Source organism: Camelus ferus, chromosome 3, assembly GCF_009834535.1.
Source record: "Camelus ferus isolate YT-003-E chromosome 3, BCGSAC_Cfer_1.0, whole genome shotgun sequence".
NCBI classification, from domain to species: domain Eukaryota; kingdom Metazoa; phylum Chordata; class Mammalia; order Artiodactyla; family Camelidae; genus Camelus; species Camelus ferus.
The window spans coordinates 23,272,270-23,297,203 of record NC_045698.1 but is presented as its reverse complement, the minus strand read 5'-3'; the positions used below and the strand labels follow the sequence as shown (position 1 = coordinate 23,297,203).

At 37.9% G+C, this 24,934-nt stretch overlaps 1 protein-coding gene and 1 long non-coding RNA gene across 7 annotated transcripts in view; one reads left to right on the top strand and one right to left on the bottom strand.

Moving 5' to 3' along the window:
• LOC116660672 overlaps window positions 1-24,934 on the top strand; it is a 449,791-nt gene that overhangs the window by 38,761 nt on the left and 386,096 nt on the right. The window lies entirely within an intron of this gene.
• On the bottom strand, window positions 4,625-5,880 carry LOC102518015 (glyceraldehyde-3-phosphate dehydrogenase-like). Its single transcript, XM_032470695.1, is given in 3 exon segments — window positions 4,625-5,184; window positions 5,186-5,557; window positions 5,559-5,880. Coding segments are annotated over 3 exon segments (1,002 nt in total). The 5' UTR covers window positions 5,814-5,880; the 3' UTR covers window positions 4,625-4,809.

Genomic DNA, 24,934 nt, shown 5'->3' with positions numbered 1-24,934 from the left:
AAATATTGGAGAGTTTGCTGCATTTGAGGAGAGAATGAGATCCAGCAAGAGACGTTATTCAAGAGCAACAGTCAATGTTTCTCAGGCAATCAAGAACACAGAGAGGAGTGCTGGTTATTTGGCTTCTTTGTTCTTTCACTAATTTATTTATTTACGCATTTATGCATCCATCAAACACTTATCAATGGCCTACACTGTATAGGTAAATATGTGTCCAGGGACATTACAGCCTTTTCCCTAATTTACTGCTGATAATTTGCAGTGAGGTCCTTGTATATTCTTGCAGATCATTCTCACTGTTATGCAGGGAAGGTTTATCACTTCATTAGAATAATAAAATTTTTAACTGAAGTTTTAAAAACATTTATTTTATATCTTCTTTTATTTTTCTAACTTGCTAAGTTGCTAAAGCTAACATTTTAATATTACACTGGACAGTGGTTTCTTATGAAATAAATATTTTGAGCGCCATAATTTTAGGGAATGTGAGGAGTCCAATGGCATAACGCGTCAGAAGCACTGACCTGCATTAGTGCTCGGTAGTGACAGCCATTACTACTACTACTATTGCTGCCACTACCAGCTCCGCTATAGTTATATTTGAGAATTTTTCTGGCTTTGAGTAAGCCTCCAGCATGTTCAATTGTAATTTCAGTTTTCTTCTAGCCTCGCTGTGAAGAAATGGGTTGAGAGGGGCACAGAGTAGAATCAATGGAATGTCTGTGTACAATAAGCCATGACGTTTAGGAGTCTGAGAAGTTTCAGGCTGTGATTCCCTTGTGACCTGCTGGAATGAAGGACCCTTGGAATATGCTTGTGTAGGTGCTTGTGAGTGTGTGTACATATGTATTTGTTCATGTGTGTGCATGAATATGTGTGTTTTAAGCAGTTTATATGGATCTAAGATACTATTTATGTATTATTCAGCTAACTTTAATATTCTGTGTTCCATTTCCCTTAAAACCTTGGGGTTTCTTGGTTATCTTGAAAGACACTGTAGGAGAAGTCATGCTGAAGGGGAGGTAAGAAGGCCACTTCAACATCATAGTCTTCCTGCTCTTCACCCCTTTGCCACCTGGCACCTTTGCCTCCTGTAACACTTGAATTTTGGACTCAGGAGTTTTAAAGGTAGGAAAACATTTCTAGAAAATTTTAGAGGCCAGGAAAAATATGTATTCTCAACATTACTTAGGAATTATGATAGTTATCATAGTTAGCATCAGGGAAATTGAAATCCCATATGATTCATGCCCTAGGATTTTTTTCCCATTTGCTTTTGCATCTGTACAAACATTTCCTGGTTTGCTTGAGCTTTTATCCACCCAGGAGGTTCCTATCAGAGCTGCCTGAGCAGACTACGTAACGAGGGTGATTTATGATGTTCTAATGGTGAAGTTGCGGATTTCTTTATTAAACACCTAGAACAAAAGGGAAACAAAGCAGGGAAAAACATAGATCATAATCATTGCTAACTGAGACCTGTACCCTGGGCATGTGAAAGAGGACGGAACAAATAGGCTCAAGCCAACTGCTCCCTGCAGACCTATATGTGGATTTGGTGATTTCTCCTCTTCCCCTTTGGCCTCCTCTTGGAACAGCAACCTAGGAAATATTGTCATTCACAAAAATGTTATTAAAATGCATTTATTCAGTCAACAAATATTTATTGAACAAATACTCTGTGCCAGAAATTGTTTTAGGCCATGAATATACAACAGTGAACAAAGTAGATGAAAATCTCTGCCTTTGTGGAAATTGTGTTTCCAGTGACTTGGACTCCAAGGCATTGACATACTCGAGGCAGGGGTCCTGGCAAGGGCAGAGGCCTCGGGGAGGGTGAGGCACAGGAGGCCTGTGTGCCTGCAGTGCAGAGAGTGGAGGAGAGGGGAGGAGAGAAGGGCGTGGGGCATGGAGTCTGATTGTGTAGGGCCACATAGGGCTAGTGAAGGCTGGGCTTCTACCCAACATTATAGGGGAAACTGTTGGAAGGTTTCGAGCAGAGGAGTGACATTATCTAACTTATGTTTTAATGAAACATTTGACTCCCATGGTGAAATACACTGAAGGGAGCAAGGACAGAAACAGGGGGACAAATTAGTAAACTAGTGGGGAATCTGAGGGTTTGTCTTCAGTTTTTTCCAGGAAGCTCTATTTGACTAGTCTTAAACTGCTCACTCTCTTGTATATGTACCACATCTAGTTCATGGGAATTCCTCCTTCATCTTTGCTTCAGTAAACACCGTAAACGCAGCAGCAACTTCTCTCCCATTGCCAAAGCTGCACGCAAACCCATCTCTTGCTCTTTAGACTTTCCAGGCAGAAGTCAGACACGAGTTCACTGGGTTCCTTTCTAACAGAAGGAAATTCACGATCAGTTCTCTGAGTGCTCTCTTTCTCTTCTGTCTCTCTGGAGGGTGTGAAGAAGGAAGAACTCACTTTCCCCTTGGAAAGGGGTGGACACATAGAATGCCAAGAATTTTCTCCACTGCAGCCTTTTTGGGAAATTCTCCCAGAGTAATATCCTGAAGCCCTCTCATTAGACTTTATTTTAGGAGTTAGTACTTCGCTCACATCTCTTCCACGGCAAAAGACGTAGGAGAAGGTACAGCATTCTCTCAGGAAATCTTTTCCCCCAAGCCCTATTTTTTCCTCCGTCTTTTATGCCCTGGATGCAAGTGAAGGGTTTCCAGAGTTTTATAACCTTATTTTTTTTTACTACTACCTTTGAAAATTTGCATCTGGGTCTGGCACTTCACCCTGAATGTCAGCTATTGTATTTTGGTGCCTTGATAGCAACAACCTACTACAAAGGGAAAGGCTATTTGCTAATTAATGAATTGTGTATTTCTGCCTTGATAATAACTATCAATAAATGAGAATATATTTGGCAGGGAGAAAAAAGAAAATTCAGAATGTCATATCCTTATATCTTGTCATGGTGATATGCACATAGTAGAATCTTAACAAATATTTGTTGAAATAAGGATTGAATTTTGTGTTTTGAATGGAAACTGCAAAGTAAATTCACGTTAGGAAAGCAGTTTATGGTCAGAATTAAATCCACTGCTCACAAGGATAGTACAAATAATATAATCGTGTCCTCACCCTGCACTAGACTTCTACCTAACCCAAGATATTGCTTTTTTTTTTTCTGCATAGCAATTTGTCAGTAATTTCTAAGCCTCAGAATCCTTCTGAATCCCTAAAGGAGCTGCCATGTAATTGGATAAAAAGTGCTGTCATATCACCACCAGTCTTTGGGTTTTGTAGAAAGAGTAGGAGAGTTTTCTGGCTGATAAAAGAGGGGTATGAGTCTTCATGCCCAACACTTAGAGCTGGACTTGAGGGAAGTGTTTAAGAAATGATGATGATAAATACTGGAACATTGCTTAAACATGACCTGTTCTGATGTGGGAGTCACACTTACACTCTACATTGCTTCTTATGAATAAAAGCGTATCACGGGGATACTATGTGCCAAGCCATAAACTGGAAGACAAAGCATACAAATGTGAAAGGCTGTGTAACAGTACAGGAATGGTCGTGAGGCACTTCATGTGAGGCATATTCACTTACTGCCAGTGGGAGATCTAAACAATGAGTCCTCTGAGAGCAGAGGAGGAAGCAGTCACTGCGGGGTGGGGAGGAATGTGAAGGATTTCTGAAGGACTAGAAAAACAGCTTTATACTAAGACACTATCATCTAAAGTTTGGTGCTTATCTAATATATTTCACGTGGGTATGAAATATACAAGTCAATCATCTGTTCCTCAGACTTTCATCTACCCTTTATCACCTTTCAAACTGATAAATATAACACACATATAAAAAAGTGCCCAAAACAGTTTAATGAATAACAGCTTAATGAAAAACATTTTAATGAATAAATAAGACAGAATAAAATAAAGCCACATGTGTATTGTAATTACACAAGAGAACATGAGCAGTGTCCTGGAAGCCCTATGTGTCTCTTCCCAAGAACCACTCTGTCCTTGAGGCAACCACCGTCCTACATTTTAGGGCATTAATTTCCTTGCTTGTTTCTTTTTAGTTCTGTCCACTATGTACTGTAAAAGAAAAACTGTTCAAGACTGCTCTGGAATAGAAACTTTCTGTGTGATATAATTTATAACCCCTTTCTTGGAGAAGATTAGCATTCCTGACAGATTGCCTGAACAATTTTCTGGGGAACTTTAATGAGATTTGTTTTGGAGATGGATTACTCATCAGTCAGTTTGGTTCTCAGTTGACTATCAGTCAAAAATCTACTTACTCCCTTTAATCAGACCCTCCTCTTTAGATATCTAGGCTAAAGATGACTACCTAACCATTCTCCTTTCCTGTAAGATGTACCTACAAAGACTAAATATTTGAATAGGCCTCTAGGTATGTTTTCTCTTGTCTGCAAAATCTAGAAAACAAAATAATTTTGATACATACCTATAACTAAATAGTCTGAAAAGTTTATTTCAGTGGTATATATTGCTAAATAATAATGATAATTTTAGTGTTGCTCATTATTAAACTTCATGAAAATGGATTCGTATTATATTTATCTTGTTGTCTTTGTTTCTTTTGGTTAATATTTTGGGGTTTTTTGGGGGGGGAGGGTAGAGTATACTTTATTGATGGTACATGACAAGGCAGGGCTCCCTAAGCCCCTCCCCTTCTTCAGGGGGTCTGGGATGGAAACTGTGGAGGTCAGATTCTCAGTGTGTTGGGGGATCAAGTTGGGGCCAGGACTCCCCAGCAGCTGAGGGCCTCTCTCTTCCTCTTATGCTCTTGCTGGGGCTGGTGGTCCAGGGGCTCTTATTCCTTGGAGGCCATGTGGACCATGAGATCCACCACCCTGTTGCTGTAGCCAAATTTGTTGTCGTACCGGGAAATGATCTTGACAAAGTGGTCGTTTAGGGCAATGCCAGCCCCAGCATCAAAAGTGGAAGAGTGAGTATCACTATTGAAGTCGCAGGAGACAACCTGGTCCTCAGTGTAGCCCAGGATGCCCTTGAGGGGGCCCTCCAATGTCTGTTTCACTACCTTCTTGATGTCGTCATATTTGGCAGGTTTCTCCAGGCGGCAGGTCAGATCCACAACAGACACATTGGGGGTGGGGACACGGAAGGCCATGCCAGTGAGCTTCCCATTCAGCTCTGGGATGACCTTTCCCACAGCCTTGGTGGTGCCAAGTAGAAGCAGGGATGATGTTCTGGGCGGCCCCTTGGCCATCATGCCACAGATTCCCTGGGGGGCCGTCCACAGTCTTCTGGGTGGCAGTGAAGGCGTGGACTGTGGTCATAAGTCCCTCCACGATGCCAAAGTGGTCATGGATGACCTTGGGCAGGGGGGCCAAGCAGTTGGTGGTGCAGGAGGTGTTGCTGACAATCTTGAGGAACTTATCATACTTCTCGTGGTTCATGCCCATCACAAACATGGGGGCATCAACAAAAGGGTCAGAGATGATGACCCTCTTGGCTCCACCCTTCAAGTGAGCCCTGGCCTTCTCCATGGTAGTGAAGACACCAGTGGACTCCACAATGTACTCAGCACCAGCATCACCCCCATTTGATGTTGGTGGGATCTCGCTCCTGGAAGATGGTAATGGACTTTCCATTGATGACAAGCTTCCCGTTCTCAGCCTTGACAGTGCCATGGAACTTGCCATGTGTGGAATCATACTGGAACATGTAGACCATGTAGTTGAGGTCAATGACAGGGTCATTGATGGCAACAATGTCCACTTTGCCAGAGTGAAAAGCAACCCTGGTGACCAGGCTCCCGATACGGCCAAATCCGTTCACTCTAACCTTCACCATTGTGTCTCAGAGACTCGGCTGGCACTCACAAGAGATGCGGCTGTCTGTCGAATGGGGAAGAGCAGAGAGCCTGCTTAATATTTTGTTTTTAAGGGCCAATCATCTTGTTGCATATAATTTTTGTTTATTCATTTTTATTGCTGTGTAGTATTTTATTAGGGGTATATACCAGAATTAACACATCCTGCTGTTGATGGACAGTGTTGTTTCCAAAATTCCAGTTTTGGACTGTTGAGGAGAAGACTGCCAAGAACATTCTTGTATGTATATCTTGATGCAAATATGCAAGAGTTTCTCTGGGGGATGTACTCAAGAGCAGAATTTCTGGATCGTAGGATATGCACATATTCAATTTTAGTAGCTAATGCCCATTTGCTTTTCTAAAGTGGTTGTTTCCAATCTGTACTTCCGGCAGCACAGTATGAGAGTTTCTAGTTTGCTCAGTTTCCTTACCTAACGCATAGTATTTTCAGACCTTTTAATTTTTTTAAATTGGTTTAGAGTACAGTGGTATCTCATTCTGGTTTTGACTTGTATTTGTCTGATTAGATATGAGGTTGAACACATATATTTATTCATCATTTAGATTTCTTCTTTCATGATGTTCCTGCTCAAGTCACTAGCCTTTTTTTTTTTCCTATTTTATTGGATGGTCTTTTTTTTTTAGGAGTTTCTACAAATATAAAAAGTCTTGTGTTGCTAATATCCTCTCCCATCTTGTGGCTGTTTTTATACTCTTCCAGTAAAATCAAATTTAGCAGTCTTTCTTTATGGTGTTTGTGGTGTGTGTGTATGTGTGTGTGCATGCACATGTGCATACAAATACATTTTTATTTTAAATTTTTTTCATAATTTGCTGAATACATTTTTATTTTAAATTTTTTTCATAATTTGCTGAATTCAGTTATTAGTTCTACCATTTTTTGGTCTTTAGGGTTTTCTATACGTAAGATCATGTAACTTACAAATGAAATTTTATGTCTTCCTTTCTGATTTGGATGCCTGTTAATTCTTTTTCTTGCATGATTGCTTTTGCTAATACTGTCAGAACTATGTTGAATGAAAGTGGCTTTGTACTGGATCTGAGAGAAAAACTTCCATTTGTTTTCCCATTAATTATGTTGTTAGTTGTGGGTTTTTCATAAATGGCCTTTATTGTGTTGAGGAAATGTCCTTTTATACTTATTTCATTTAGAGTTTTCATTATGAATGGATGTTAAATTTTATCAAATGCTTTTTCTGCTTCTGTTGAAATGATCGTGTAGTTTTTATCTTTCATTCTGTTAATGTGGTGTATCATATTGATTGATTTGCGTATGTTAAACTTGTATCCATAGACTAAATCCCACTTGGTCACTATGTAAAAGTTCTTTATATATTTTGTGTAGCAGTCCTTTATCAGATATGTATTTTGCAGATATTTTCTCCAAGTCTGTGGCTTTTCTTCTCATTTTCTTAATCTCTTAGCATATTAACTATAGTTATTTTAAATTCCCAGTCTGATGATAATTCCAACTTCCCTGCCATATCTTAGTTTAGTTCTGATGCTTGCCCTATTCCTTTAAGCTGTGTTTTTTACCTTTTGGTATGTCTTGTAATTTTTTTGTAGCGAGCTGGATCTGATATGCTGGATAAAAGAAACTTCAGTATGTAGGCCTTATTGATGTGGTGGTATGGTGTGGGGGAGGGGTAGTGTTGTTAGTCCTGTGGTTAGGTCTCAGTTTTTTAGTGAGCTTATGCTTCTGGGCTGAGACATTTAAAAGTGCTTCTTAAGTCCCTCCTCCCCTCCCCACCCCTTTAAGTGAGACAGGAAGTCTAGAAGAGGCTGCAATTGTTTATTTCCCTTCTTTCACATTAAAGGCTAGAGGAAACTAGAGTTGATAATTTCTCTTTCCCCAGGTCTGTTAAGCTCTGGTGAAATAGTTTATTTTGTTAAGAACAGACTGCTCTGGGCTGGATACAAAATGTCTATTTTTTCCCTTCCCCTGATGGAAGCATGAGGGGATTTTTCTCCAATCATCTTTGTGAGAACCTCCTAGGGCTCCTGGAGGGAAGACTTTCAAAAGTGTAAAAGGCCCCCTAAGACTCTCCCTCCCTGGAATTTTTAAGTCTCAAACTCGTCCACCCTGAATTTCCAGCAATTCATCAATTATAGTCTAGATTTTCCTGCCCTGGTACTGGTTCCCATGGAGGTTTCTGCTCCAGTAGGTTGTGATTCTCTGTATCTGCCTGTCTATCTCTCAAAATTTGGGAGCAGTGGTTTGTTTTGTGATTTTAATTTTTTTGATAGATCTAAGAAAAGTTGTTGATCTTCAGTTTGTTGAACTTTTTCTTCTTGTCTGGATGGGGGTGATGACTTCCAACCCCTTATGTGCTGGATTGGAAACTAGAAGTCACTAAAGTCTTTTTTATCAACTCTTCCAGTTCTAGAATGTTATAAAATTTAATTTTATCACAAAACAATAACATTTCATTCATTTTCACAAGGTCTAGGAAAGTTGGGGGAAAAAAAAACAACTAAAAAGACTTAGTCACAGAGTTAGTCGCAGAACTGGTATTAGAACTGAGGATTGGGACTTGTCCATAGCTGTTTACCCTAGGTCAAGTGAGCACAGTGATAATGCACATTTTTCTCAAATGGAAACCCAGGGAAGAATGAAACAATAGCATATGACTAAATAGGAAGCAGAGGTGATGTTCTGGAAAAACAGCAACAACAACAGCACAGTTACTAATAGGAGAACAGATTGAAACATAATGAGGGCTGATTTTTTCCTCTCATTCTCTCCCATTTCCACAGGGCGTGATGTGTTGTGATAATAAGAATCTTTATGTTTTTATAGATATTACAACTAACATAAATGGAAGGAGCATTTATTGACTGTATGTGATTAATTCAGCATTCTCAAAAATGTGCTTCATGTAACACTAGTTTCAAAAAATGGTCGTAAAAGGTTTTCATCTAATCAAATAAATTTGGGACATGCTGTAAATAGTATCTTCCTCTTGTTGCCTCAGCACCCTGCTTACTGAATTGAGACTTGAGGACACAGTTTTGGATGAAGTAGAAAAGGCAACTTTATTTCTTTGCCAGGCAATGGAGGTCACGGTGAGCTAATGCCTCCAAGACTATGAGCCTGCTGGGGAGAGAAGGCAGGGGGTTTTATAGTAAAAGTTCAAGAGTTCAAGGAGCGGAGCTAGTTTACATAGAGATTGCATACAGGGGTAACAAACTGTTGCAGAGTTGTTCTTGTTTTTGCAGATGCAGCAATCCCCTTCCCTCTGCTAGTTATAAAGGTTACTTCTGGGTTTGGGAATCTTAATATTCTTGTACCTAAAATAAAGGATGCATAAGAAGGGGGTCCATGGAAAAGAGCTCTAGAGAAAAACTTGTGTAGTTTAAAGTCAGGTTGATAAATGCTTTTAGCTTTTTAAGCAGGCTGAGGTCTGGGACCTCCTGCTGGAGGCTGAAGCCTACACCTCAAACAACAGGATACAAAGAAACCACAAGGGGCCCCTAAACAACTGCAGACATGCTCAATTGGGGCAAGTTGTAAATAAAAAAAATGCACAAAATACCCAACTGTAGTTTCTGAGGTGTCAGGGTTAAGAGGAAGACACTGGGGGCAAAAGCACTGAGCATGATCCCCACGCATAGCACCAAAGGGGGTTGGGCATACTACCCAAGGCACCTTCCCCTCGAGCCTAACCCTGGTCAGCAAGAGCATGAGAAGAATCCTTTAAACCACTATACAGTTAAGTGGTTACAAACATCATTACAGATATCAGATGGTCACCAATAACAATAGGATCCTGCATGGTTACACTCTTGTTAATTCACTAAGAATTATTATATTAATTAATATATTAATATAATAATTTAGAAGTTACACATTAAATAAGTCAGTTTGATTAGTTTAACTCTTTATTTCCTAAACTAATTTGATCCATAGACCTCATTTACTGTTCTCCAGAACTTGTCTTATGTGGAACACACTTTGGGGAAAGCAAATCCTTGCAAGCTAACGTATCTAACAAGTTAAGCAAGGTAGGTTTATGGTCATTATTTTACAGATAAAGAAATTGAGACTTAGAGGGTTTACATGACTTGCTAATAATAACACTGTGAATGGTAACACTGGGAATTAAAGTTGAGTTGGTGTTTTTAAGGCTTCAAGTCTTCCTACCCAATATTGCTTCACCAAAAATATAATCTTTGCTGAAGGAAAGGGAGATGGAATTCATGATCACAGAATGTTCACCTGTCAAATATAAATACCTCTGACTAATATTAGTAATGATCAAAAGGATTAGACTTCCCCAATATCCTTATTAGTATTATTGCCCAATGTAACATTTCTAACAATTAGACACTCCCCAATACCTCAGTGGCAAATCTGTGTGTGCTTTGTTGTGTAAGCACCTCATGATGGCCTTCATTCTAGAGACTTATTTTTTTCCACATGATGAGATGTTTCCTGTGATTCCAGCATAAGAAGACAAGCCAGATCTATTGAGGCCTGGTTGGTAAGAGAACATTCAGGTGAATTACGTACTTAGTTGAATGTGTCCCTCACTCTCCCACTTAATCCCTGCTATTGATGGTTCCCTAGGAACTTGAGCTTATTACTTCCCATGAAGCCATTTGTCCCATGTTAGTTGCTGTTCTCTTGGATGCATAAGAAGCTCTTCTCTTTAGAAACTTTGCCTGTTGCTTTTTGTTTGTTTATTTTATGTTTCCTTAGCTCTTGAATTTTTCTTCTTTCTATTGGCTGGAATTTGAAGTTTTCTTTCTATGAGACAACCTTTGCGAGGGGAAGGATGAAGTCAGAACCAGCTGCATAATTTGTGGGACCTAGTGTAAAATAAAAATATGGGGCTCTTTGTTCAAAAGTTACTAAGAATTTCAAGATAAGAACAGCAGAGCATTAAACCAAGAGTGAGGCCCTTCTGTGTGTGAGGCCCTATAAGATTTTACAGGCTGGCTCTGGGTAGAGTATTAGGGGTCAGAAAGGGTCAGAAGATGTCAGAAGATGGGGTTTTAGTTTTGACTCTGTCATAACACAGCTGTATGATCACTGACTGGGCCACCTCTTTTTCATCTCTGAAACAGGAAGTTGAATTGAATGGTCCCTAAGAGTCTCTCTAATGCCACGTCCTTTGATTATGTGACTCATTTGTAAATTCTTGAAGGCAAACAGCACAGTGCTTATTAACCCATTAACTAATCATTTTGAATCTCATCCCCCAAACATATATACACATTCAAAGCTCAATTATAGATAGTGGGGCACCTTCTCCACCAGATGTTTTGGATAACCTCTGTCCTTTCCATTATATTTTCGGTGACAGATGAGAGATGAAGAAAGGCCTTCAGGTTCTCACCATGAGGAAGGTGAAAGCAAGATTAAAAGACTAACTTTGATCTTAGAAGAACAAAGGAATTTTGTTTAAAATGGCCAATCATTTCCTTGGAGGCCTCATTTAGTTTTGGCATGTATGCTTTCTGCACTATCTATGTATTTTTATAGTTATTTGTCTTGGTGTTGAATAATAAGTGTCATTACTATGGAAACTGCTTTGTTGCATCAGGCTTTGTTTGAGATAAAGTAAAAGAACACATGCTTTTCACAGTGCCTTGTCAACCTCTTTATTTTCATGAATATGAAAACCAGAGCTAGGTCCCTGGTATTAACCACTGCTTTTAAAGCAACATAAAAAGCTAAATTACCAAGTGAACCACAGGTCACTGGAGTCACAAAAAAAATTCAGGACTGCTGATGACCTCTCTTATTCTTAAACATTTTTAGACAAGACATTTTCCAAATATCCCCACCCTTTCCACATTTTTTAGGGAAGATTTTTTATTTGTACAGAGTTCTACAAGTTTTGACAAATGCATGGAATTGTGTAACCACAACCACAATCAGGATACAGAGCAGTTCCGTCGTCTCCCACCAAATTTCCTATGCTAACCCTTTGCAGTTAAGCCCTCCTCCCATTCTTAACTCCTAGAAACCACTGCTCTCTTCTCCATCCCTATAGTTGTACCTTTCCCAGAATGCCATATAAATAGAATCTGGCTTAGTAAAATGCACTTGAGATTTATCCACGTTATTGTGTGTATGGTCTGTTCCTTTTTATTGTTGAGTAGTATTCACTTGTATGGATGTACCATATTTTATTTATTCATTCAGCAGTTAAGAGACATTTGGGTTGTTTTCAGTTTGGAGTAATAACTGGTAATTCTGCTATAAAACTTATGCACATGAATTTATGTTTTCATGTCACCTGCATAAATATTGAGGAGTGAGATTGTTGGGTGATGTTGTTAAGTGTATGTTTCAAGTTCAAACTCTTCCCAAAGTGACTGTGCAGTTTTGCCTTCTCACTGGCAATGATTTATTTGCTCTTCATCCTTGTCAACAATTAATATTGTAAGTAGGTAAGCTAATGAGTAAATAATGATATTCCTTACAGCCTTAGTTTACATTTCCCAAATGGTAAGTGATTATGAGCATATTTTCACATTCATGTGATCCATCCCTATTTCTCCTTTGGTGAAATTTCTGTTCAAGTATTTTTGCCATTTGTGAAAGTTGGGTTGTTTTATTATTGTTTAGTTTTGTGTGCTCTTTGTATGTTCTAGATATAAGGTCTTTGTTAAAAATGTGATTTGGAAATATTGTTTCCCAGCCTGTTGCATTTCTTTTCAACCTCTTAATAGTGTCTTTTACAAAGCAAAAGTTTTAAATTTTGATGAAGCCATATTTATCAGTTTTTTAAAATGCATTCTGCTTTTGGCTTTTTATCTAAGAACTTGCTGCCTAACTCAAGGTCTCAAAAATTTTCTCCTATGTTTTACTCTAAAAGAGTAATAGTTTTATGTATTACGTTTAAGTATATGGTCCATTTTGAATTAATTTGTATTAATTTGCAAGTTTGTATTCTATGTCTATGAGTCTATTTCTGTTTTGTATTTATGCTTTGTTTTTTTGGTTTTTTTGTTTGTTTGTTTTTTTGTTTGTTTTTATATTCCACATATGAGTGATCTCATATGGTATTTTTCTTTCTCTTTCTGGCTTACTTTACTTAGAATGACATTCTCCAGGAGTATCCATGTTGCTGCAAATGGCGTTATGTTGTCAGTTTTTATGGCTGAGTAGTATTCCATTGTATAAATGTACAACATCTTCTTTATCCAGTCATCTGTTGATGGACATTTAGGCTGTTTCCATGTCTTGGCTATTGTAAATAGTGCTGCTATGAACACTGGGGTGCAGGTGTCATTTTGAAGTAGGGTTCCTTCTGGATATATGCCCAGGAGTGGGATTCCTGGGTCATACAGTAAGTCTAGTCCTAATCTTTTGAGGAATCTCCATACTGTTTTCCACAGTGGCTGCACCAAACTGCATTCCCACCAGCAGTGTAGGAGGGTTCCCTTTTCTCCACAGCCTCTCTAGCATTTGTCATTTGTGGATTTTTGAATGATGGCCATTCTGATTGGTGTGAGGTGATACCTCATTGTAGTTTTGATTTGCATTTCTCTGATAATTAGTGATACTGAGCATTTTTTCATGTGTCTATTAATCATTTGTAAGTCTTCCTTGGAGAATTGCTTGTTTAGGTCTTCTGCCCATTTTTGGATTGGATTGTTTGTTTTCTTCTTATTAAGTCGTATGAGCTGCTTATATATGCTGGAGATCAAGCCTTTGTCGGTTTCATTTGCAAAAATTTTCTCCCATTCCATAGGTTATCTTTTTGTTTTACTTATAGTTTCCTTTGCTGTGCAGAAGCTTGTAAGTTTCATTAGATCCCATTTGTTTATTCTTGCTTTTATTTCTATTGCTTGAGTAGACTGTTCTAGGAGAACATTTCTGAGATGTATGTCAGATAATGTTTTGCCTATATTTTCTTCTAGGAGGTATCTTGTCTTATGTTTAAGTCTTTGATCCATTTTGAGTTGATTTTTGTGTGTGGTGTAAGGGAGTGTTCTAGCTTCATTGCTTTACATGCTGCTGTCCAGTTTTCCCAACACCATTTGCTGAAGAGACTGTCTTTATTCCATTGTTTATTCTTGCCTCCTTTGTCAAAGATGAGTTGACCAAAAGTTTGTGGGTTCATTTCTGGACTCTCTATTCTGTTCCGTTGGTCTATATGTCTGTTTTTGTACCAATACCATGCTGTCTTGATGACTGTAGCTCTATAGTATTGTGTGAAGTCTGGAAGAGTTATTTCTCCAGCCTCTTTCTTTCTCTTCAGTAGTGCTTTGGCAATTCTAGGTCTTTGATGATTCCATATAAATTTTGTTATGATTTGTTCTAGTTCTGTGAACTATGTCCTGGGTAATTTGATAGGGATTGCATTAAATCTGTAGATTGCCCTGGGCAGTGTGACCATTTTAACAATATTGATTCTTCCAATCTGAGAGCATGGGATAGCTTACCATTTTTAAGTCTTCTTTAATTTCCTTCATCAATGGTTTATAGTTTTCTGTGTATAATTCTTTCACCTCCTTGGTTAGATTTATTCCTAGGTATTTTATTACTTTGGGTGCTATTTTAAAGAGGATTGTTCCCTTACTTTCTTTTTCTGTTGATTCATCATTAGTGTAAAGATTTTTGAACGTTTATCTTGTAACCTGCTACCTTGCTGAATTCTTCGATCAGCTCTAGTAGTTTTTGTGTGGACCTTTTAGGGTTTTCTATATATAATAACATGTCGTCGGCATATAGTGACACTTTTACCTCTTCTTTTCCAATTTGGATCCCTTTTATTTCTGTCTCTTGCCTGATTGCTGTGGCTAGGACTTCCAAGACTATGTTGAATAGGAGTGGTGATAGTGGGCATCCTTGTCTTGTCCCAGATTTTAGTGGGAAGCTTTTGAGTTTTTCACCATTGAGTACTATGCTGGCTGTAGGTTTGTCATATGTAGCTTTTATGATGTTGAGATATATTGTACCCACTTTGGTGAGAGTTTTTATCATAAATGGGTGTTGAATTTTATCAAATAATTTTTCTGCATCTATTGAGATGATCATGTGGTTTTTGTCCTTTCTCTTGTTGATGTGATGTATTACATTGATTGATTTGTGTATGTTGAACCACCCTTGTGTCCCTGGGATGGACCCCACTTGGTCATGATGTATAATCTTTTTTATATGTTGTTGGATTCTATTTGCTAATATTTTGGTGAGGATTTTGGCGTCTATGTTCATCAATGATATTGGCCTATAATTCTCTTTTTTGGTAGTGTCTTTGCCTGGTTTTGGTATCAGGGTGATGGTGGCTTCATAGAGTGAGTTTAGGAGTATTCCCTCCTTTTCAATCTTCTGGAAGAGTTTGAGAAGGACTGGTATGAGTTCCTTGTATGTTTGGTAGAATTCCCCAGTGAAGTCATCCAGTCCTGGACTTTTATTTGTAGGGAGGTTTTTTATTGCTATTTTGATTTCATTTCTAGTGATTGGTTTGTTCAAGTGGTCAGTTTCTTCTTGATTCAGTCTTGGTGGACAGTATGTTTCCAGAAACTTGTCTATCTCCTCTAGGTTATCCAGTTTGATTCCATATAGTTTTTCATAATTTTCTCGTATGATATTCTGTATTTCTATTTTATTTGTTGTAATTTCTCCATTTTCCTTTCTTATTTTGCTAATTTGTGCTCTCTCTTTTTTCTTTTTTGTGAGTTTGGCCAGAGGTTTGTCGATTTTATTTACTTTTTCAAAAAACCAGCTTTTGGTTTGATTGATTTTTTTCTATGTTTTTTAAAATCTCTATTTTATTTATTTCCTCCCTCATCTTTACAATTTCCTTCCTTCTGCTGCCTTTTGGGGTATTTTGTTCTTTTTCTAGTTCTTTTTAGTTGGTGGGTTAAATTGTTTATTTGAGATTGTTCTTCTTTTTTGAGGAAGGCCTGTATCGCTATAAACTTCCCTCTTAGCACTGCCTTTGCTGTGTCCCATAAATTTTGTGTGGTTGTGCTTTCATTTTCATTTGTCTCAAGGTATTTTTTAATTTCAGCTTTGATTTCCTCATTTACCCATTGGTTTTTTAATAGCATATTGTTTAATCTCCATGCTTTCCTTTTTTTCTCCTTTGTTTCTCTGTTGTTGATTTCTAGTTTCATGGCATTGTGGTCAGTAAAGATGTTTGAGATAATTTCTATCTTCTTAAAATTGTTGAGGTTTCTTTTGTGCCCAAGTACATGATCAATCCTAGAAAATGTTCCATGTGCACTTGAAAAGAATGTATATCCTATTTTTAGGGGGTGTAATGCTCTGAAAATATCCACGAAATCTAATGTTTCTATTGTATTATTTAGTATCTCTGTAGCCTTATTTATTTTCTGTCTGGAAGATCTGTCTAGTGATGTTAATGCAGTGTTAAAATCTCCAACTATGATTGTATTCCCATCAATATCCCCCTTTATCTCTGTTAGTAATTGTTTAATGTATTTAGGTGCTCCTATATTGGGTGCATATATATTCATGAGTGTAATATCCTCATATTGTATTACTCCTTTAATCATTATAAAATGCCCTTCTTTATCTTTCTTTATGGCCTTTGTTTTAAAGTCTATTTTGTCTGAAATCAGTACTGCTACACCTGCTTTTTTGGCTTTTCCATTTGCATGGAATATCCTTTTCCATCCTTTCATTCTCAGTCTATATGTGTCCTTCTCTGTAAAGTGGGTCTCTTGTATGCAGCATATTGAAGGTTCTTGCTTTATTATCCAGTCTGCCACTCTATGTCTTTCGACTGGAGCATTTAGTCCATTAACATTTACAGTAATTAATGATAGACATGTGTTTATTGACATTTTGAACTTATTTTTGCCATTGATTTGGCATTTCTTCTTTGTTTCTTTCTTCTTCCTTTTGTGGTTTGGTAATTTTCCTTTATATTATCATGGATTTTATTTAGTTTTTGTGACTCCTTTGTAAGTTTTTGGCTTGTGGTTACCCTTTTCTGTAAGTCTATTAGCCCACTACTATATCTCGAACCCATCCTACCGAAAACAAAGAAGTTTTTAAAAAAAGAAAAAAAATACTCTATATTTTCTTGCTTCCCTCTCCCACTCTTAATGGTTTAGATGCCTTCTTTTACAATTTCGTGTTTATTTTACTTGTAATTCATGAGTTATCACCTTTCCAGTTATGAGTTTCTCATTTCTGTAGCATCCTGCTGCTTTTCTATTTAGAGTAGACCTTTCAATATTTCTTTTAGCATGGGTTTAGTGTTGCTAAACTCTTTCAGTTTTTGCTTGTCTATGAAATTCTTTATCTCTCCTTCTATCCTAAAGGATAGCCTTGCTGGATAAAGTATCCTAGGCTGCATCTTTTTTTCATTCAGGGCTTTGAATATATCTTGCCACTCCCTTCTGGCCTGTAGTGTTTGTGTAGAGAAATCAGCTGAGAGCCTTATGGAGGTTCCCTTGTAACTCACTCTTTGCTTTTCTCTTGCTGCCTTTAGGATCATTTCTTTATCCTTGACTCTGGCCATCTTGATTATGATATGTTTTGGTGTGGGTCTGTTTGGGTTCTTCGTGTTTGGGACCCTTTGAACTTCCTATATTTGGATATCTGATTCCTTCTTTAAGTCTGGGAAGTTTTCAGTCATGATTTCTTCTCCTTTTCAGTCCCCTTTGTTCTTTCTTCCCCTTCTGGGACCCATATTATGCGAAGATTGGCACGCTTTATATTATCCCATAGGTCCCTTATGCTGTTTTCATTTGTTTTTATTTGTTTATCTTGCAGTTGTTCTGATTGGGTGCTTTCTGTTGTCCTGTCTTCTAGGTCACTTATTTGTTCCTCTGCATTGTCTAGTCTGCTTTGCACAGCCTTTAGATCAGTTCTCATCTCAGCCAGTGAGTTTACCAGTTCTACTGGGTTCTTCTTTATAGCTTCAGTTTCATTTTTGACATATTTTATATCTCTAAACACTATCTCTTTTAGTTCCTTCAGTGCTTTAATCACTCCTTTTTTGAAATCTTGATCTAGTAGGCTATCGATGTCTATTTCATTGATTGTTCTTTCAGGGGATTTCTCTTGTTCTTTTAATTGGGAATGGTTTCTCTGCTTCTTCATCTTGCTCATATCTCTCTGGTACTGTGGCTTATGCAGTATCAGTTATCTATTGTGGTCCTTAAACAAGTTTGTTTATTTATCTATCTAATGCCTATGTAGGAATAAAACTTAAAAAAGAGAGAGAAAGAGAATTTTAAAAGAAGGGAGAAAAAAAGGTTTAAAAACAGTGTATAATCAACTATAGAAGAGCAATTTGAATCAGATTAGCATTCAAGTTGAGATGTCTTTTTAAAAACCCTTAAAAAAAAAAAAAGGAAAAGAGATCAAAAAATGATATTTGAAACCTATTGATAATCAATTACTGGAGATCAAAACCATGAGAAATGAAAATGAAATCAGGTGGATTAAAAAAATAATGTAACTACTTTAAAAGAAAAATTTGAAAAGGAATTAAAACTAGAAGCATATACAATTGTTTAGAAAGGAGAAATTAAAAACGTAATAAAAAATAAAACAGATAAAAAATAGAGAATTTTAAAAGAAGGGAGAAAAAAAGGTTTGAAAACAGTGTATGCTCAATTATAGAAGAGCAATTTGAATCAGACTAGCATTCTAGTTGAGGCATCTTTTTTAAAAACCTTAAAAAAAAGGAAAAAAGATCAAAAAACGATATTTGAAACCTATTTATAATCAAAAACAGGAGATCAAAACCAAAAGAAATGAAAATGAAATCAGGTGGATTTTTAAAAAAAATAATAATATAACTACTTTATAAGAAAAATTTAAAAGGAATTAAAACTAGAAGCATATACAATTGTTTAGAGAGTAGAAGTTGAAAAGGTAATAAGAAATAGAACAGATAAAAATATGATAAAAATAATTTTGAAAAAGGGGAGAAAAAAAGGTTTGAAAACAGTGTATAATGAATAATTGAAGAGCAAGTTGAAGCAGAATAGCAATCGGGTTGAGCTGTCTCTTAAAGATCTTTAAAAAAGGAGAAAAGAGGAAAAAATATATTTGAAACCTGTGTATAATCAATAACAGGAGATCAAAACCAAGAGAAATAAAAATGACATGATGTGGATTTTTTAAAATAATAATAATATTACTTTAAAAGAAAAATTTAAAAGGGATTAAAACTGGGAGGATATATAATTGTTTAAAAAGTAAAAATTAAAAAGGTAATAGAAAATACAACAGGTAAAAACAAATTTAAAAAAAAAAGGAGGGGGGTGTTCCCTTGGAGACTGTGTGCTCTTAATGAGAAGTCTTTCTGTCTTCACCCTGTTTCGTGAACTCAGCTTGCTGTTTCCAGAGGCCCTCCATTGGTGCCCTCCTCTGTGCTGCTCCCAGTGCCTGTCGGGAGCAGATCGTGCCCCCTCCCAGCACTGGGTCAGGTGCAGCGTTCCTGCTGAAATGGCTGGGGTCACCCGCCATCCCCTGACTTCCATCCCTCCGCAGCTCTGTGCCGCTAAGCGCTCCATCCCACCGCACGCTCCGCCCCTCGGACGGTGCTAGGCGGGCTGCCCCGGGAAGACCGCGAAACAGCCCCGCCCCTGCTCCGTGCCCAAACTCAGCTCCTTATTTGTCCCGGCGGTGTGAACTTTGTGAGGCACCAGGGTGAAAGGATCCTATCTGACTCCGGCTGCAAACAAGTCACTGTCTGGCCTTTGAGACTGCCGAGCCCCCAGGCGCGGATTCAGGTTTTGACCCCGCCCCCACCTGGGTACCAAGCGCTGGAGGATATGGCGGTGGTGCATGAGCCCCGCCTCTCCTCCCCGAAAACCTTCAGTGGGTTTGCAGAGATGGGGGGTATGCACCCTTCCTCCTAGGGCATATCAGCCATGTTGTTTTATGGAGGGCCCAGGTTGTTCTGCCCTGTGCACCCACAGCCACACCCCTGCAGTCTCCCGAGGCTGCCTCAGTGCGGCCGTCCCCGTCCTCTGCCCGGCTGGGGCAGCCTGTCCTGGCCCCCAGCTGCTGGCTCGGGACTCGGGCTGGGTGTCGCAGGGACCCTCTGTGCCCGTTCAACCCAGTTCTGTTGGTCAAGGGCTGCTCTGTACAGATCCGAGCCTCGGAGGCTCCCCCTCCATCCCGCTAGCCTCTCCGTTGGAGAGGGGAAACCCAGTGAACAAGCGCTAGTCCTCCTTTGCCGCTTCCTCCCCGCGGGACCCGTCCCGCAATGTTTTGCCTCTTCTTTCTTCTTTTCCTTTCTCCTACCAGATTTTTGGCGTCTTTGTCTTTTGAAGAGGACGATGTTCTGTTGGAGTTCTGCAGGTGCTCTGGTTGGCTGAGTGGGTCTGTGGATGTGAGTCTTGGTGTATCTGTGGGAGAGGGTGAGCCACTAGTGTCCTACTACTCCGCCATCTTGGCCTCGTCCCCTCCATTTACATTTTAAAATAAGCTTGTCTATGTGTATAGAAAGACATTCTGGGATGTGGCTTGGGATTGCATTGAATCTGTAGATAAATCTGGTAAGAAACAACATTTTATCAATATTGAGTCTTTCAATCCATGAACATTAACTTAGGTCTTTTAAAAATTTCTTCCATCAGTATTGAGTGGTTTTTAGCAAATCCTGAACATATTTGTGTGCAATTATAGCTAAGTAATTTTTGGTGCTATTAAAAATGGCATTTATTTTGCTTCAATTTTAATTTCCAGTGGTTCATTGCTAGTGTACAGAAACACAATTGATTTTCTATATTTTTGTTCTGTCTGTGACATTGCTAAACTCATTCCCCAGTTTGTGCCACCTTCAGGTTAAACCTGGAATAAATTTCTCCATTCCAAATAAATGAAATAATAAAAAAACAGGAACTTCACAGTCCATGTACAGGGTATTCTTCAAGTTTTTTACTTCAGTCTCCAAGCCATCATTTGCTTACAACTGCTTTTGTTTTTTTTGTTTTTTTTTTTTTTTTTTAGAATTTTCAGGTACTTCCTTTTTGTATTTTGTTCAAAATTTTTAGCTGTGATCACTGGGAAAGCTAGGTTTTAGTAGTTTACTCTATCTTAGCTAGCTTCAGAAGTCCACAAATTCCATTTTCACTGAAGTTTAAAGCTTAATATTCTTTACTCTCAATAAGTATCCCACCCCCATTTCTAATGTAAAATGTGTCATCTGTAGTAGAATCCTGTTTTCTGTATTGTTGGAGGCAAAGGCCATGCCAATCAGAAAAACAGCTTTTATTGTTGTTGGGATCTAAGGGATGGATTAATGTAGTCCCCAGCTCCACCAGATACTTCCAGGGGCTACCAGATTTTTCAGATCTCTGAGCATTTGATGTGTTGCCTGAAGCTTATTTGGACTTTAAGTGTGCTTTACTCTTTCAGAATTCAGTCAAATGGTGCTATGAAAACTGAATATGCACATGCAGAAGAATAAAATTGGACCCCTGCCTCACACCATACACAAAAATTAACTCAAAATATAAGAACTATAAACCTATAAACATCTTAGGAGAAAACACAGGAGTAAGTTTTCATGACCTTCAGTTAGGCAAAGCCTTCTTAGATATTACACCAAAAGCATGAACAGAGGAAAAAAAAACCAGGTAAATTGGACTTCACCAAAATAAAAACTTTTGTGCTTTAAATGATAACTTCAAGAAAGTTAGAAGACATCCACAGACAGAGTGGGAGAAAATATTTGCAAACTATATATTTGATAAAGCGCTTGGGTCTAGAATATATGAATTCTTAACAACTTAACAATTAAAAAGATGACTCATAAAAAATGGGCAAAGGATATGAACAGACTTCTTCAAAAAAGGTCTACCAATGCCAATAAGCTCATGAAAAGATGGTCAACATGATTAGCCAGCAAGGAAATGTAAATTAAATCCACAACAACACACTACTTCATATCCACTAGGATGGTTATAATAAAAAAGACATTATAATAAGTGTTGGTAAGAATGTAGAGAAATTGGAACTCTCACATACTGTTGATGGGAGTGTAAAATAGTACAGTTACTTTGGAAAACAGTCTGCCAGCTCCTCAAAATAATAAACATATGAAGCTAGCAGCCTCTTCCTAGGTGTATATATCTATATATATGCATATGTGTGTGTGTGTGTGTATGTATATATATATATATATACCCAAGAGAAATGAAAACATATTCCCACAAAATCTTGTACATGAATTTTCATAATAATATTCATAATAGCCAAAAAATGACAACTCCAAATTCATCAACTGATGAATGGATAAAGGATGTGTGATATAGTCATACAAAGGAATAGTATGGTAATAATAAATAAATGAATAAAACAGAGTTTATTTGGCAATAAAAAGGAATAAAGTACTGATACATGTTATAACATGGATGAACCTTGAAAAAATGTTGCTAAATGAAAGAAGTCAGTCACAAAACCACATATTATATCATTCCATTTATATGAAATGTCCAGGATAGGAAAATCTATAGAGGTAGAAAGGAGATTGGTGGTTACTTAGGACTTGTGGTTGTGGAGAAATGGCGAGTGACTAATGGGTATGGGGTTTCTTTTTTGAGGTAATGGCAATGCTCTAAAATTGATTGTGGTGATGGTTGCACAATTCTGTGAGTACCCCCAAAACCACTGAACTATGCTCTTTAAGGATGAATTGAATGGTGTGTGAATTGTATCTCAGTAAAGCAGTTTTTTTTTTTAAAAAATGGAACACAAAAAAATGAGAGGAAGTAGAAGTCCATAGTCATTTTCTAAGTCTCTTGTAATAAATTACCACAAACTAGGTGGCTTAAAACAATAGAGATTTATTCTTTCAAAGTTTTGAAGGCCAGAAGTCCAGAATCAATTTTACTAGGCTGAAATTAAGGTGTTGGCAATGCTGCCCTCCCTGCAGAGAGTCTGGGAGAAACTTTGTCCTTCACTTTTGTGAAAATGCGTTAAGGAAACCTAACTCAAAATTGGATTTGGGAAGCCATGAAGGGTGGGCTTCCACACACATGCTACTCATGGCAGCTTGCACAGTCCTGCAGGAAGAAGGACGATTTCCTCTCTCATCTGGCAACAGCAAGCTGCTCTCATCTGCAGACGAGGAGAAACCCCCACCATTTTGATTGCCTGCAGTCAGTGAGAAGCTACCACCACTTTGAACTTTCAGTTTTGCCCATTGAATTTTTGTTGAAAACAACCCTCCCAGCTTCCTCCTTTCCTCTATAAAAGAACTTCTTTCTCCAGACTTGCCTATGGTTCACCATAGTTTGCTTGTCCTGAATTTCAATTCCTCTGCTATTCCCAAATAAACTCACTTTTTGCTTAAATCAAATTGCTTTTTCTTCTGTGTAAGGTTGACAACTCTCCCATTTTTTGATGGCCGCTGGCAATCCTTGGCTTGTGGCTGATCACTCCAATCTCTGCCTTTGTGGTCACATTGCTTGCTTCTCTTCTGTGTGTCTGTATGTATGTGTCTGCTCACTCTTTATAATAATACATGTGATTGAATTCAGGGCTGGAATAATCCAGGATAATCTCTCCATCTAAAGATTCTTAATCACATCTATAAAGACCTCTTTTCCTTATAAGGTAGCATTTACAGGTTCCAGAGATTAAAGTCTAATATCTTTGAGGTGCATTATTTGACCTACCACAAAATCAAAAAGGCCTGTTTTTTAAAAGCATTTCTTGATGTCTTTAGGGGTCATGCCTATCATAAATTGTTTATATTTGATACTAAATTTGAGGAAAAAGAACCAAGTGGTCACTTAATCTCATGAGGCTACTAGCTGGAAACATTTTTGGACATCCATGCTGGTTTTAATAACCAAGTCAAGAGTTTTGAATATTATTAGCTAATGGACTTTTTAAGTTTTGGGCTGTCTTCATCTCAGCTTTGTGGTTAGCATGGTGTGTGCTTGTGACCAGCTTGTGAGATGCCTTATTTTGACTTGGTTCATACCAAGTGCGAATACTTCTCAGAAACCTCGTGGAGGCAGGAAACGTTTCTTCTAGTTCATTTTACAAGTTCCTGTGCAAACTGTGAATTGCTATAAACACAAGACATTATTTTATTGGACATGCTCTCCTCTGAGAGTTCTCACTGCAGGACCTAATCATGAGTCCCCTGACACAGCTTTAGATTTCTAGGGAGAAGGACAATAATCAGAAACATAGTGTGAGGATGTGTACTTTAAAATCTATCCTCTAAGAGTTTAAGGGGAGTAAAGTGCATGCACAGTTTATTTTAAACTTCCATTTAACTTTTTAGGGAAGAAAATCTGAGACTTATGCATAGGAGGGAATAAGATGATTTTTGAATATTTGCATTAAAATGGCAGTTTTCTCTCAGAGTAATTACTCTGAAGGATGGTGTACTTATGCTGATGATATGACCACTGAGTAAGAATGCTTGTAGCTTTTTTGGCGGGGGGTAATTGTTTTCAAATCCAGTTTCTGAAAAATTGAGCTCTTAATTGCTTCATAGTCATCCTTCATGTTTGACCACAGCTAATATCACCCAACCTGCTTGTCCACTTCACTTGCCATCTCCTACTCTGAGTGATTTTGGGTTATTTAAAGAAATCAAATTTACCTTCAGAGGATGAATTTTTGCTGCAACTGAGACTATTCAAAATTTGAGACTGTTTGATCTGATGTCTATAATAAAATGGAGCTCTGATACATTTTAAGTGAAGGCAACTTAATAAGACTATGTATATAGCTACCAAAGTTAAAGATTTTAAACAGGACAGTACACATTTGGATATGTAGGTTTTAGTGTGTGTGTGTTAAAAATAAAATAAATCATGTCTTACAATCATACTTTGTATACTGCAACTAAAAGCACAGAATCCTTTTTCCTTCGTACACTTTGCCTATCTCCAGCTAAGAACAAATACTTTTTGGTTATTCATTATTTAAATACTGTGACTGGATAGACTTTAGGGAACAAAGCAGACATAGTCCCACATGGAACTTAAATAGGTAGAGATAGACAAATTAAAAACTGTATACACACATATGTATGCCTTGGGGCAATAAGTTCTGTGGAAAAAAATTAAGATTAATGAGAGAGAGAGAGACATGGGTGGAACTACTGTTTAGATAAGGTGGTCAGAAAAGACGTATTTGATGGGTGATGTTTGG